At 33.5% G+C, this 12,113-nt stretch overlaps 1 protein-coding gene across 4 annotated transcripts in view; it reads right to left on the bottom strand.

Annotated features, from left to right (window-relative positions):
• The window catches only part of Dys (Dystrophin), a 433,719-nt gene that overhangs the window by 58,286 nt on the left and 363,320 nt on the right, over positions 1 to 12,113 (bottom strand). For all 4 annotated transcript variants that reach the window (XM_089707820.1, XM_089707817.1, XM_089707818.1 and 1 more), the window contains 2 exons: positions 5,633 to 5,756; positions 3,606 to 3,772 (listed from right to left, as the gene is read on the bottom strand). In XM_089707820.1, coding sequence (XP_089563946.1) covers positions 3,606 to 3,772; positions 5,633 to 5,756 — 291 coding nt within the window. The remainder of the gene's footprint in view (positions 1 to 3,605; positions 3,773 to 5,632; positions 5,757 to 12,113) is intronic.

Raw genomic sequence — 12,113 nt, 5'->3', positions numbered from 1 at the left:
ATTTTTTTTTGTGTATCGTCTTAATCTAGATTCGGACCCATTTATTGATCTGGGTCTAAACCCTAAAAGGTCATGAATACGAAAAGCTAAATGGGACGTAGTTTATGTTTGATTCATTAGAGGGAAGTCTTATATGTAGGTATAGGAAATACATAAATAGTAGTGTGTTTATGTACTACATTATATAAAAAGGTTATACGTGTATTCTTATGATTTTCGCCTGCATTTTGAACAATGTCTATGGGTCCATATGAGTACTCTCTGACATACTGAATACTGATGTGCTATATTTTATTGGAAATGCAACTAATATATGGGATTGGAATATCTAGTTACTGATTTTGAATGTTTTAAATGACGACTGCTACCATCCATACTATACAGGGTGTACCAAAAAGTAGTGATGAACGGAAGCTGAGAGGTAGAGGACCTAGAGGGCTATCCGAATAACCCCCATGTATGTTATGCGACTTTTCGTATTTTCGGAGTTATGACGTTTTTTTTCAATTTTTCACCTATCGCCGAGTACGATGATATTTTCACTCATGCTGACGTCAATGATTGCGGAAGATGCTTGATTTTTTTTGTGTGCTAAGCTGAAAGATAGGCCAATTCAGTATGGTAACATTTACTATACTTCAAGGGCCCGTAAAAAAATAAAATCACATAAAAAAAGTTTTCCGTTTGACTTTTAAAAACTTGCTCTATCTATCAGATAGCTACCCTGAAAATTTCATTTTATTATTCAGAAGGCTTCAATCGAAAAATTTAAATCTAAATGTGGTAAGTGCAAAAATTGAATTAACATGATGATCATTAAAACCAATACATAGGTGTTTAATTACCAGAAATTTTTAAAATGACCCCGCTGTTGCTCAGTGCAAGTGCGACATCACCGTAAAAAGTTGTCTTTTAAATGTTTGAATGCCCTTTTATCATTTTTAATGGTTTCTTCTGCTACTATGAATTTCCGGGTTATTTCTTCCAAATTGTGGCGAAATATGTACCACGGGCGAAGCCGGGGCGGATCTCTAGTTCTCTATAATTGTTACCTATTTTATATAACAAACAAAATTCCTGAAGACAATAGAGCTTTTTATTCTAACATCGCAATACGAATCATATCACTGTACCTTCACGAAGGGAATACTTTAAACAGACGTCCAACATTTTCATTACTTCCAAACTATTTAAAGACCACATACATAATATTGACTTCACTATTCATTAGCCAACTACGATAAGGTTCAAACGTGACAGATAATTACATCTATGACTGAACCATTGAACTAGCTCCATTGAACACGTGGTATTCAGAGCGACGCGCGTGATCCCGAATCTAAGATCAATATTAATCGACAAGCCTTACGGTCATAGAATAGTGGAGTCATAGTGGTCTTCATTTCATTGGATATTCTTGCTTGCAGTGACAATAAGAATAAGTATAATTTAACTTATTTCCATTTAAATATCTGCACACCCAGAAAGTGGGTAGAATGTATTTAGCTCTATAGGTAATATTGTAATAACAACACCTATTATATATTTGTAACTACATTCTTGCAAATAAATGTAATTTGAATTTAATGGATCAGAGCTTTGGATTTAAGTAAAGCTTGGAAGTAGGTATTTTTCTTTATAAAAAGAGAAGCAGCGAGAAATTCTTAAAATTCACAACTTATTTCGTGGAGTTTATTGTATCCACACGAATATAACGAATAAACGAAATGCATTGTAATTTTGCGTAAGGAAAACGAAACAAAGTAGTAAATAACACGGACAAAATGTTTCTAACGGGACATAAACCTTATTCTTTGTTGAAAATACTACGTTTTTTTAAGGCACAATTAAGTAGGTACCTACACATTTCTTTCTGTTAATTTATGAGCATAAATACCTCTTTAATTATAATCAATCAATGTCAATATTCACTCTGTCTCCGTTATTTAACTACACAAATAGGTAATAATTTTAATCTCACACTTGTTATGCAAATAGTGACAAGTGATTTTAACATTTGTTCAACACAAATCAATTAACCGTTATAATCGCAATATTAATTTAGTTTAGTGTCTGATAACATAATCTTTGACCCTCGCAGGCGCATGGGTGCGCACATCCAAGAAGAATAACCTTTTGTTGGGACTTTAGACGGATATCCGGTATTTAGTCGATCTACAAAGGGTCGTGACGACATAATATCTTATGCGAGTATAATATCGTGACGATCGTGACCTATTAAGAAATCGCTTTGTTGAATCGAGAGTATCAATATGTTGAAATATTTTCAGATAGTTTTTTAATTTGATCGAATGCTGAAATAATGGTATTGGTATTCAATTTTAAAAAATTAATATTTCATGGTACGAATTTTCTTCTTCGTTTGCTTTTTTTTCTCAAATTAGTTTAATATGTGTCAAGTACCTAAATTCATATTGTTTTATGGATACATTTTTTAATAATTTCGACTGATATGAAAAATACGTTAACTGAACTAAGTCGCCATCTGTTGTCTTAAAGCGTAACTGCAAGATTTAAATCGATCGCTTCTCGATGTTACATGTAGTGACCATAGATGGCGTTGTAATAAAAATGTTCCTATTTACTTAAAAACGTAATTGAATTTTAGTTATATACATTGTAACCTTACTTTTATGTTACATTTATTATTAAATGTAATTATTATAAAATTAGCTATAAGGAATCAGTAATAAATATATAGTTGAGTATAGTATAGGTATTAATATAGTGTATACTAACTTACCGCCCGCGGCTTCGCCCGCTTTGTCTAACGTGCTGGCCACGGACAATTCGCTATAGCGAAAATTCGCGCGGCGCGACTGGCGGCGCGTCTTGCGAATGAATCAAATGTATGGAAATGTACTGGGCATGCCACGCGCAGCGGCGACCAGCGAGACGACCGGCGAATTTCCCCGAGCGAATCGCGCGGCACGACTAGCGATCGAAACAAATGTATGAGTTATTACGGCGCAGGCCACGGAGTCGAGCGGCAGACGCGGCGACTACTCCCGGAGCGAACTTAATTTAAAATAGTTTGTTTTTTTTTCGCGAAAATGGAGACGGAAGCTTTTATTGTAGAAATTCTAGCTAGACCAGCTATTTGGAAGTCTAGCCACCCGCAACATAATTTTTCATCATGCCTATATTTTTCATATTTTTGGTGGAATTCTCCGTCTGTAACACGATTTCTATTTAATTCGTGTACTCCACTATATCTTCCAAACATTAAATCTTGAGCAAAAAAGCTGCTACTCTCCAAACAACGTCGAGCTAACTTTGATAAAGCTATCTCGTCTCCTCGTCTACACTGGTCGCGGCGGCGAACGCAACTGCCCGTGGCATGCTTACCGCGCCGCGCGACTTGCCGCGCCGCCCGTCGCGCCGTCGGTCGCGCCGCCGGTGTCCGTGGCCAGCCCGTAAAACCTAATAAATTACATACTAAAACCTTCCTCTTGAATCACTCTATCTATTAAAAAAACCGCATCAAAATCCGTTGCGTAGTTTTAAAGATTTAAGCATACAAAGGGACATATAGGGACATGGAAAGCGACTTTGTTTTATACTATGTAGTGAGTCACACATACCTGTACAGCGTCGTCCAAGCAGCGTCCCCAGGCGTCGCTGCGGTCCACCAACGTGTTCCACTTGTCAGCCAGCTTGGCCACCTCGCGGCGGATCGAGCGGGCCAGCTCGCGGGCCTGCTCCTCTGCGGAGCGGTACCCTCGGGAGTCGCCTTCGCTTTCCCGACTCGCTATGAAGGAAAATAATAAAAATAATCGTAACAAGTCGTACTTTAAGCAGGATAAAAAAAGTGTCAGCTAAGTGAAACTTCTTTGGCAAAATTCAATGATACCAAAATCGTCGCCTTACTCCCTGACGTGACGGTACGCGAAGGTTTCAAACTTTCAATGCTCCTAAAGACTTGAAAATATTCCTTGAAATTTCACACGTTACGTGGAGATGTTCATTTTGCCTTTAAAAATTAACTTTCTTTCATGTTCATTATTCAAAGCAATGTCAATGTACTATTTTCGATAAAACTTTTATACCACAAAATGCGCATAGCATAAAAATAAAAATATATATCTGTACCTGTGTCTGTACACATACATTTACCTGTCCTTTAGGAGACACTAAAACCTAATACGAGATTCCTCGCTACAACATGGAATAGCCTCATAAAATCTTATATCGCACTTTTCTATTCAGGCCGTGTTATTCAGGAATTCATTCAACAAACGGATCCGAAGTTTTGAATAACACAAAAACCACCCAGTGGGAGAGCGAACCCTCTTTAGTCAAAGTCGGTTTCATTCAAACGCGCCCAATGTAGGTCAGCCTAGGAATTCATTACGCTTTGCTTTGCTTGTTTTTAAAAGGACGCCGTTTTAAATTATTATTTTTATGACACATTTTTTGTTCAGATACTTTATTCTCATAAACATAATATTATATACACTGTAGATAATATCAGGAAACTGACGATACAAAATAAAATGTTAAAATGCGAAAGTAGATTTAGTTTTAATATTACCTAGGTACTTACATTAAAATAAATAAGTACAATTTTAATCAATATTTATTGTCTATCTGTTTGTATTCTGTCCATATACAGTTCGTTACACATATCAATATTCAGGGAAAACAGTGGTATGCGCATAGTTAATTAGTTGTGCAGGGTGCTAGCGTTTGTAGTGTCGGTTCGATGCTTGTCAAAACCTATGCAGTATAATATAATAGAACCGCAGATTTTTTTAAACTAATATTTTCTATATTTAGGTAGGTATGTTAAAATCAGGGTACAGGGTAATTTAGAATACCAGACAATACATTTACGCAAACATAACAACGATGTCAAAATTTCCAAACAAATACCCTCAAAAATTCATTTCACAACAAGGCTTCATCAACACAAAATGGCCACTAAAACAGACTATGCGTTGACATCCCGGATTCTCTTTCAAGCCATCCGATAAACAAAAGCTACATTTAATCGTATCACTAATTGCGAATTCCGACTGGAGCCGACCAATCAGCGCGCTGTAATTGAATCGTTTCGAACCTTCGAGAATGTTCGCTATGTTGCTGTGTTTGTATTGGTCTGTTGCTATGTTGCTCTTATGATGCAAATTGATACGTCGGTATGATTGTATGGGATTGTTGTTGGATTGTTGAAAAATGAAGTTTTGTTCGAAATTAGGGTTGTACAGTGTACTAGCTTCAATTAGTGGTTTTTGTGGATTCGGTTTGGTTATACACGGATTAGTAACTCTCGATAAGTAAGTATAACATCATTTTACAGCTATTTATTAAGTTTATTATTATTACTATTTGAAACATAATATATTTATAGGTATTGTTTTTTTTAAAGAAGATAACGTGAATATTAGAATTTCAAATTCAATTTGCATCAGCCAAATTATTATTTTGTTGGTGCGCAGTAAGAAAGGAATGGTCCTTTCACTGCGCACCAACAAAATATTAAGTATTTAGGTAGGTACTCAACAAAAAGAAGCATAGTGTAAAATGTACCTATGGCTGTGGCTAGATAGTTACCTACGTCATATGTCATAATATCAGTTGTTACTACAGGTATATCAGCTATACATACGTTCAGTATCACTAGTGTCGGAGAGCGGCGGCTCGTTGGCGACATACTGCCGCCCGCTGAGCAGGTTGCTCTCCACCACCGGCCGCTTGTCCTCCAGCTGGCGACGGAACGCGCGGTGGTCATCCTGCAACAAAGTTATATTTTATTATCTATACTTAATACTTAATATTATAAAGCTGAAGATTTTGTTTGTTTGAACGCGCTAATCTCGGGAACTGGTCCGAATTGAAAAATTATTTCGGTGTTAGATAGGTAGCCCATTTATCAAGGAAGGCTATAATATAATATCATGACGCAAGGATAACGGGAGCACTACGGGTTAAAACCGCGGAGCACAGCCAGTAAAATATAAGACGACAGAAAACAATAAAGATTATAATATTATGGAACTATGTAATACGTGTGTACAAATTACAAAAGCAGGTAATTATACAAAAAAGGCTGATTAATAAGAAGAACAATCGAAAAAAGGTAAGTCGGTTATTAACTTATTTAATTTGATGTTACATTATAGCGATAATAATTAATTATACAACATTAAAAATGTATCAGTAATATTATTAGGCGCCATATAAGTGTATTTTCATATTATATTTGTTAAAAATATGCTCATTCATAAAAATCTTACCTCTACGAAATATAACAGAATAACCACGGATAATGTAAATCAACGTTTTTCGTACTTATCACTATAATATTACAAAATATAGAAGAATAATATTCCATTCAAAAATATATCAAGACTTACATTGAATATGAAATATTAATCATTTATTTTGCCAAATTATAAAACTTATAAAAATATCACCATCAGCACACGAAAACATTTGAAATAAGAAATACCTAGTTTACTTTTTTTCATATTCATAAACCACAGAATATTAAAAAAAATATTATATAGAATGGCGCGAAATTAATCGGCGCATTGACCCGTGCAAGAAAGAGATAGACTAATGGCACACATTAATGGAATGATAAGAATGGCGATAGATAATTTTATGAATGGTGGATGAAGACCCTCGTTCGAATTTTGAATTTCGAATTACGCAAGGATAAAATATTATAATTGAGTATTTGAATAAAAAAAAATTATTGATTTTTTTTATGTATTTTGAAACTTTATTATTAATAATATTGATATTGAATGCAAATAACTTACAAAAAAAATTTTTTCCGTTAATTATAAGCAATTAAAAATTGATGAAATTTAAGTTAGAATCACGTGACTAAAAACGCGCCATGACTGGTCACCACAGTTGTGACGTCATAATGTTATAGCTATTATTAACTGCAGTACATAGCGTTTACATACGATTTGTTAGTTGGTTCCGAATTAGTTAGTTACGAATAATATTCTTGATGTTGATATATTTATGATCACCGATTTTTGTCAGGAGTTGCCTTTGTAGTATTCGTACATAATGGTACAAAACGATAACTTTTGAGGTTCGCCATTGTTAATATAAATTTAAATAATATAATTAACAATTAATATAATTAATATGTAATTTAATAATGACAACAAAATTAAATAGATCAAAACACTGTATTTATTATTAACACGCTTTTATTAGCTTCACCTGTATGTTTGTATGTAACAGAATCCTTTCGAAGTTTCGACTCGATTTTGACCCACTTAAAACCGACGGATTTTGTTCAAATTTTGAACACTTATCAAGGTCCGATGACAATACAATAATATCATAAATTTATCCTGATAAGGATCGCCAGGATCAGCTTAAAACATATGTTTGTATGTAACCAATTCTCCTTTCGATTCGATTTAGACCCACTATAAACCGACGGATTTTGTTCAAATTTTGAACACTTATCAAGGTCCGATGACAATACAATAATATCATAAATTTATCCTGATAAGGATCGCCAGGATCAGCTTAAAACATATGTTTGTATGTAACCAATTCTCCTTTCGATTCGATTTAGACCCACTATAAACCGACGGATTTAATTTAAATTTTGTATACTTATAAAAACCCGGTAACAATACAATAATTTCATGAATTTATCTTTTTATCCTGTTTAGTTTTTCAAACTATATTTAATTTTCTATCAACTGCAATGAGTGAAAACTAACATTATGACGTCACACGCGCTCGGGTGACGCTTCGGGAGTTGTCGGCGTGTCTTCGGTACTGGATTCAAAGACTAATTTTTATTTTGAAATAACTTTTGAATTATTGCAAAAAAAATAAAAATAAAAATAGTTTTGTTATAAAACTAATATATAATCTTTCCATTTATCACAAAAAAAAATTTAATTCAAATACTCAATTATTCATACTAATAAAATTGATAATAGCTAATCAATTTGCATTTCATTAGACAAGTGATTATTAAATTAAATGAAGTAGGTATAGGTACGTACTTTTTTAAATAGACCGTAGGTATATTATAATAGATTATGTAAAAATGTAAAACAGTATTTTTGATGATAATCAATAACGAAATATTGGACTCTAAATCACAAAATGAAATGAATGAAATTATTTTAAACCTCTGAATTAATAACTTTTATAATACAAAATATGTAACAAAATATTATATCTAAGAGAAGTAAAATCAAATCCGAAATGCATTAATATTGGAATAAAAAGTAATTTGCGAAAGGAATTAAAAACCGTCGTCTCAGGTGGGCTCCGTTATCCCTTACAAAAGCGATTTCCAAAGTCAAACTCCGCAAATAAAAGTAATCAAGAAGTATCTCATTCATGGAGTCATAATATTATAATCTTCTAGCGGTCCGCCCTGGCTTCGCCCGTGGTACATATTTCGCAATAAAAGGTAGCCTATGTTAGGGTCTAATGATTATCTGTGCCAAATTTCATCAAAATCGGTCCAGTAGTTTATGCGTGAAAACCACCGATTACAATGAATTTTAGCATACAATATATAGAGGGTAACTTGGATTAACACATAGGATAGGTTTTATCCCGGAAATCCCAAACTATGCGGGTTTATCTTTGAAAATGCGGGCGAAGCCGCGGGCGGAAAGCTAGTACATACATAATTATTAATTACAAACCTTTCCTCTTTATAATATTAAGGAATAATGGAGTCATAAAATTATTATAGGTTACATGGTTTGCTCGTAAATTGTGGGGAACATCAAATAGGTATGCGCACACTAATTGCAAGTGTAATCACAATATATGTGTTTAATCGACAATCGTCGTCTTGGAATAAAATATTACTCAAATACGGTGTACATATTGGGGTGTTTTATTTGATAAATAATTGAAGGATTAAAATAATGGATTTGATTGTTTATTAGTTTTACAGGTAAATTTTGACGAGGAAGCTCAAAATTGTTAAAATTAACGTATAAAATTATTTCACCAATAAGAAGGATATAATCTGATTTAACCAAAGAAAAAAAACTTCACGAAGGTATCTACTACTTTATCCTCAGCACTTTAAAATATACGAATATTGCATTTGCATAATAATTCTAATCTGAAAACAAATCTGAAACACTTCTAGTCTTAACAAATCTTAACACTCATGAATTCACAAACAATTGCTAATTTTAATCCGCGGCTCATAGAATCGTAGAACATGAATAATGTATAATTTTAATAAATCTATGCATTCGTGCGACAATTAGCCCAGCCCGCCATTTTGTGGTGTGTTTAAAAGGAAAATGGCCGCCTGTGGCCAGCTGATTTAACGCGCGAACATGACTCTCCACGCGTTACTTCAAATTGAATTATGTAATTAAATATGCCAAATTATTTTGATATGCAGTTGTGATAAATCGTTAAATCTCCTGTGTTATGAATGTAAAGGGACCACCGGATAAGCCACAATAAATTTTCCTGATTAATTATCACGCAGTAATAAATTAAGCGGGAAAAATTATTCCTAAATTCATAATCTCCTATTTTAAACGAAAATGCGGGAGAAATTTGTTATTACATGTTCAATAAAGGTAAAAATGTTTTTATTTTACGTTTAACAATGCGAAAAGAAGCACACTCGTTATTGTAGTGCATTGAAGTGTTATAGAGTTTATTGCTCATCAGTAAGACGTCTTTCCAAGGTACGTATTGTGAAAACCAGCAAGTAGGTCTATAGATTTATGTTACATATGAGATTGTTTGAGGAGAACACGATTTTTCATTATTGCACGCCTCATAAGCGAAGCGTTGAGGTGGGTACTACTGTCACTTCGCGCAAAACATCTGATTTTTCAAACTTAAAATGTCTTTATGTATCATACATTGCACTTGTAAGATAATACCATAGAAATCTAAATAACAAGACACATAGAAGTGCTAAAATGTCATAATTCGTATGAAAACCGCTGTCGCCAAAATCAACACATTCAAACCGAAAGCTAAACAGTACACACAAGTAAACTATGCCTTTTATTGGACAGCTTGATTTTAGTGAAAACTAACTTATCTATTAAATTAAGCTTTTGAATATGTATCCTAACGCACGAATTTACGGTTTATTTTAGAATAACATCCCTAAGTATATGAGACTTTTTGCTCCAATACGAACAAACGTGATAATAAGAATGGTCGACTGTGTCATTCATTGTTATTTCGATTACTATGGTGACGCTCGTAATACTTGTAAATATTCTATAATTTTAAGGAAAAACGGCATTATTTCTAAAAAAAAATATTTTCCGATGAAATATTATTCCTTTATAAGTATAATTACAACTTGTGGAAGAATTTCCGCAATGGGAATTGCTGAAATACACCATGTATACACTCATACGTCTCCAGAGCAACTGAACAGTGACGAATGCACTGGTGTTGTGCAAATCACCTGAGTGGCGACAAGGTCACGCACGCTTACGACTTCTAGTGTCTTGTTATTTAGATTTCTATGGATAATACATACACACACATATTAAGAAAAAACACTATTTTTAACATTCATGATATTTTTGATGTCATTTTTGTTATTTAAACTAGTTAAAAAACAGTTTAAATAAGTTCTGTCTTGGACGTCCGTGTGTCTGTATGTGCGGAGGATTTTCTTGTTAACACGATAGCGACCGAAATACTTTACTAATCGAGTCTTTTTTTTTCTCTTACGCTTGAGTATGCTCAGGAATAGAACCCTTTCATTTTTCAGGGCCTGATTCGATGTGGTTTAATTGTTATTAAATAAACAAAAATAATAATTAATAAATAATTATTAAAAATAATTATGAGGCGTGCACTTTTGGATTTTCCAAATTATACTAATATTTATATAATATATTGTTTAATTACACTTAGGTACTTAGCTTTTCCACAAATTTGGCCACCGAGCGGCCCGATCGGGCCACGACACAATAGATTTTCTATTGTGTCTGTGATTCCGGGGGCTGAGGCATTTGTTTTAGTTTTTTTCTGTATATTTATACCTACTGTGTAAATTATGTATATTATATGTATATTAACAAACATTTTAAATAAGAAGTGATGTCCTCGCTCTTTTCCTCAAATCTAAATCGATAAGGTCAGCCGAGGCAAGTGTGACATAAATTTAAATGGTACAAATTATTTTTTTAAATATTTCGTTACCGTAATAGTCCTATGCCGATATTTTAATTTTAATACATAAATTATTCATTTGTTCAATGTTTTAAAAATGATTTGTAATGTTCCTAGAAGTTTTGTGTGACATACGTAAGCAAAAAGAAAGGAAGGTTGGAGATTGACACACTTACCCCAGGAATGGGGCAAGTGTAACAGATATCATTTTTATTTGTTCCTCTGGTTATTGTTGCTGGTCTCTTACTGAAATAATGAGATATTAAATATGTCAACTTAATTTATAATCTAATTCAATAACACGATAGTCTATTCTTGCTTGCAACAGATTTATATTCTAGAAGGGGTAAGTGTGACAGATTTTTCGAGGACTAGTGATGTGACAGTATGTTACACTTCCCCCGGGAAGGTTTAAGCATAATAAAACGTAAATATGTACTTATTAGTTAAAAATTATATTTAATTAAAAAAAGTAACTATTACAATTGAAGCCATTTTCTTCTCAAACTCCTCTGAAAAAACTGTTGGTCTCCCATGAGATTTCGATTTTATACCACGAACACCATTTACGTGTGAAATTATAGTTGCTCTAGGAACATTGTAAACTCTGGATGCTTTCAAAGCTGTCATATGCTGCTCCCGTACTGCTTTGACTGCTTCGCGTAGAGTTTCTTGAGAGTATTTATCAGTAGTTTTTCTTTTATAGTATCGTACCATCTAAAACAAAACAAATGCTTCAATTTTACTTTTAAAAAAATCGTTGTATAAAATATATGCTGTCCCATCACTATCATGGTATCCTCATACAAAAGGGCTGGGGTAAGTGTGACTGTGTCACACTTTCCCATGTTAGGTTAGCGGGTGAGGTAAGTGTGACAATGCACATATGTCAAAGAATATCAGAAATTTGGGCACAGAAACATATAAAACTTCAAATACAAATCGTAATACTTTGTCGCTTA

This window comes from Colias philodice, chromosome 20 (assembly GCF_061535455.1).
Source record: "Colias philodice isolate Cphi_HAF_F1 chromosome 20, ilColPhil1 Martin Lab GWU primary, whole genome shotgun sequence".
Classification (NCBI taxonomy): Eukaryota; Metazoa; Arthropoda; class Insecta; order Lepidoptera; family Pieridae; genus Colias; species Colias philodice.
This window is presented reverse-complemented; position numbering and strand designations above follow the sequence as displayed.